This window comes from Anneissia japonica, unplaced genomic scaffold, assembly GCF_011630105.1.
Source record: "Anneissia japonica isolate Jap-2015-1 unplaced genomic scaffold, ASM1163010v1 scaffold1449_len4755_cov164, whole genome shotgun sequence".
Lineage (NCBI taxonomy): Eukaryota > Metazoa > Echinodermata > Crinoidea > Comatulida > Comatulidae > Anneissia > Anneissia japonica.
The window spans coordinates 1-4,745 of NW_022703018.1; the positions used below are offsets into that span (position 1 = coordinate 1).

The 4,745-nt window shown below is 32.1% G+C and overlaps 1 protein-coding gene across 1 annotated transcript; it reads left to right on the forward strand.

The window, feature by feature from the left end:
• Positions 1 to 1,145: 1,145 nt before the first annotated feature.
• LOC117104221 lies at positions 1,146 to 4,728 on the forward strand (the record flags this gene model as incomplete). Its single annotated transcript, XM_033244919.1, has 5 exons — positions 1,146 to 1,277; positions 1,484 to 1,581; positions 1,676 to 1,746; positions 3,379 to 3,563; positions 4,579 to 4,728. Coding segments are annotated over exons 3-5 (355 nt in total), but the record flags the coding sequence as incomplete, so codon positions are not given.
• Between the last annotated feature and the right edge of the window lie 17 nt (positions 4,729 to 4,745).

A 4,745-nucleotide genomic window follows, 5' to 3' on the forward strand; every position in this document is an offset into this window, starting at 1 on the left:
ATTAGATGCTGTTTATTGCTTTTACTAATTTGTAACTAAAACAGAATTTTAAATAAACAATCAAGGTAATATTTATACAATGTTTAATTTCATTTTGATATGCCGCTACATTCTTTTTAAATTTTTTTTTTTTTTTTTTATCATTAAATCTACATTTTAATTAAACTTTTGCTTTCTGTTCCAACCTGTATGCCTCGATGATCGTTCCATGTTTTCTTTCGGTGAAAGTTTCATCATCAGACAGTATAGTGTTGGCTGCTCTGGTTTCTAGGAGCATCTGTACAGTTACCACTAAGATGAACATCTAAAACACAAATAAGCATACCAATATTTCTTTAGTTTAAAACAAACAAAAACAGGCACAATCAGATCGACATATTAATGTAAAACAATATCTATTCTGTCGACCAAGATCCCGTTTGTGGAAACGAAGAGGAAACCCAATAAATATTGTTTTTAACAAAGGATTCTCTAGAAAAAATAAAACATACCTTTACTTTGATCGTACATAGAAATTGACTGAATAATTGGATTTAAATAATAATAATAATAATACCGTATTTATATAGCGCCTAAACAGATCACAGATCCCTCTAGGCGCTTTAAAATTCTTAATTTAAGTTAATTTAATTTAATTTATGGTAAAAAACTATCCCCCGCCGGACACCAGCCTGGTATTTCAGAATCAAGGTTTTGGGGCCAGAAATTTCAAGATTGACCTTAACTATGTTCACTTAACTACAATATGGTAAAAACTATCCCCCGCTGGACACTAACCCGGTATATCTGAGTCAAGGTTACGGGGCCGGGATTTCAAGATAGGGCACTCAAGATAGGGCACTTAAATAATAATAATCACAATAATAAAAAATGCGGTTTGCAATAACTTTTTCAACAGTAAATTGCGCTTTATACCAATGTTTTCCTTACTAAGGAATGCTTAAACTGAGTTACAGCGCATGCTGTAAAAAGATCTACAGTTTTTTATGTCTTCTCCCCAATAGCCAGGTCCTGTTGACGCCCACAAAAATAACTAGTTCTGCGCATGCTTGGCGGTTGGAATGGTCGAATATCAATAGACTGATATCGCTTCGGATCTCTGTAGTAATTGCCTTATCAGCAGATAAGCAACAGTGTTGTTTCTCTAGTTTACTGGATGATGTAATGAAACTTTTTATTTTTTGCTTTCATTTTATAGCGAAAATCAGTCAATACAACAGCTAGGGAAAGACGACGAGCAAGAGAATCTCAAGAATTAGGGAATGAGGCTCCATTATGTAAGTAGTACAATTGAATCAAATGGGGGCTCAAGAATTTTGTCATGTTGACTTTGTTGCTTTTGGGGCCCCAAGGCACTTGTTGGAATAAATATATGAAATACCATTTAATGAAATTAGAACTTGGGAGTTTGAGTGGAATTGAAGTTAATGTTGACTTTGAAATTTCAAAACATTTTAGTGAAAAATATTTCTTGTCTTACCAGCTCACAGACGAAGAGCATCGGATGCTAAGGGTAAAGACTCAATAGATGGAGCAGTTGTGAAAAGATCAGTAGAAAGAACTAGCTCTGACCCTGTAAAAGTGAGTATGAAGATAATAGATGTGTCTGTGAAGTATGCTGTGTATCTGCATGTAGAAAAAAGCAATGATGAGTTTATTTTTTGTTTTTTAACAGATTACTGGAGACAAGAAGCCGGATGATGAATCGCAAAGTTCATCAGATGAGATGGAGGATGGGAAACAAAGGTATATGTCAAAAAAATATTGATTAAAACAATATTTTGTTAAATAAGACCACTGTCTATCTAATTTATATAATATATAAGTGTTCATTTTTGTAGCTATATTATATTATGTGTTATGTATTACGGAACCTGGATAAAGTTGCATATTTTGAATATAATCATATTTTATAATTATTAGCTTTAAAAGTTTATTTAACTTGTGGTTTTAAAAAAAAATACAATTTATTTCTAGACCCTGTAGAAGAAAATTAATTTATATCTGAATAGGCCAATCATGTTAAAAAACAAATGTAACAAATGATATGTTACCATTGTTAAATAAATTATTCAAAGCTGTTATAAATGTCGTGGTTCGGGAAGCCTCAGTATTGATTTAGTCCGGATTCGACCACTGAGGTTTGGTGAATGAGACCAAATACCCATTCAGAAGAACAAAGTACGTTTTGAGACCAGACTGCAATTACTATCTTTTCTTTTATTCCGACGTATACAGTAACGCAGGTATTCACACAGTAACGCGGGTATTCACCATCCGATACAAACAAAAAAAACCCTATAACATATAATAGCATATTCATAAATATAATTATATAAATATATCATTCACAATAATTAACAATTGCAACAATTAACTAATTAATTATAACATAAGCATTCACAATTCAAATGCACTCACTATAACATTGTCACTTAAATGTCATAAAGCTACCGTATTACATTATAGTATATATATATATATATATAGAATAACAATTATTAGAGTAACGAGCTCAATACCTGGATCAGTAACACCAAATTCATAGAACTAACTTCATGGCATAGCAAACACTCTTAATACCATACGTCACCACAGGACGAAACTAGACGTATTAAAACAAAGATTAATTAAATCATTGGTAAACGCATACATTGTACCGATTTTTAACAGTAGATTCCGTCTGTAGGCCTATTCTGATAAGCAAGACCAGAATACCAACTAGGCATGTATTACTTAACAGTACCATTATTAATTAAAAATTAAATATATAATTATATCAATTTAACTAGCAACAATCATTATAATCAACAATATTACTGTATATAATCGCACACTTATTAAGAATATATCAAGTTACTCACAGTATCGATAGTATCAGACAAGATTCATCTTAACAAAAAACAACGTCTTACTCCGACATAAACCAAAAACCATCTGTCGATACAACGCTCACGCAGCCAATGCATTATATTCCCCACCTGGTATGCAAATGTACACGCGAATACCAATAAAACAAAAGCAATAGCAATGCAATGCGCCACCAATAAAGATAAAGAAAAACAAAAAGAAATAACGGAAAACTTTTCCGATCCATCACATAAATAACGTTTTATTTTTAGTTATTTCCAACATTTTATTCATGCAATTAGTGTGAAATTCTGCATGTATACTAGTACATTGTTTTTCATATTTTTAAAATCTATTACTGCCAAAAGACATAAAATAAAGATCTTTTATAAAGACATGTACAAGGGTTAATACTGTTTATAACTAATAAGCCAAAGTGTTAATCATTTTATCTGAGTTTTAAATGACTACTGTCAAATGGAAATGATTGATTTCAATGATTTTATAATTCTTTTCATTTAATGCCAGAGAGGATAAGGAAATTAAAAAGATGTCTAATCTACTGGAATGCACACTAAACCTTGGAGATCAGGATGTCGATGACAGAGATTCACCAGATGGTGGCGTTTCACTCCCAACTCCCTCTGACAACCTTGACTTTACAATGGATATTCCCATTCCCGCTGCTGCTCCCAAAGCTCCTAAGGGAATTGGTAAGGGAACTCTTGCTGAATTTTAGAAGTTATTTTCTGTGCATTTTGCTAAATACAATGTCCCACATTATGCTAGTATTTTACATATTTCTTTTAGAACGAAAGTTTGCTGCATTTGTTTGCTGCATTTACTTCCTAACTGTACAAATCAGCTGTATAGGATGAAATAATTGCTATCAACAACCTTGCATTTATATATACTTCTGTTTTTATTTTACTTTGACAATTTCATGACATTTCGTAACAATAATATTTGTAAAGCTGAGCGCACATTTGGTCATATGAGAGTCCTACAACCATCGGCGACAAGTCCATGCTGTCCAAGTGCTTGATGGCACAACACCATCTGCTGATTGTTGATGGTAGTCTGAGACCCTGCCTTCTTTTATTTCATACAAACAAAATAGCATGCAAATACTAAATGTTACAATATTTTGTAACAGCACATACTGAACATGAATCATGCTAAAATCGATGTAATACCAATGTCGAGTAGACATTAGTATTACATGGATTATTGGATACTTATTTATTTGTTTAATTATATCTTGGCCTATGTGATATTAGTGTCCCCTTGTTTCACAAATGTTGACTAAACTGAACTGACATGGCTACTATTTAATGGAAAGGCTGCCCTATTTAATGGAAATTGATAGGTTATTTGATGCATATATTCTACTTCCTGTTATTAAGTTTGTTAATCATGCTTTTAGCAGACGTGATATCTAATGTTTGCCGTTTTTATTTTTACTGTATTTTTGTCTCTTGTTGATGTTGTTCTTTTGTCATTTTCGATGTTATTTTTATCAAGTATGTTTTTTGATGAATAATAAAAGAATTGAAGAGTTATATGTACACACAGATTGTTATCTTTAATGTGACTGCTGTGTGTTAAAAAGGATCTTGAAGAAAATAATAGATAAAAATTGACTTATGCCCATTGTTTCTTCAAAAAGGATGCTGATGGAAAAAAAGTAAATATTTGAATTGTGTGAGTGTGGTTTATATCTTGAAGGTAATGAAACAATGACATCATCTGGGAGATTAATGGACAGGATTGGTCTACTGCGCAAAGATGTCATCAGTGGAATTGGACTTAATGCACTGATGTCAGCTTATGAGGTACTAGATCAGTATGAAGAAGATGAAATTGAGGTTTGTATTTGTTAGTTTTGGGACACA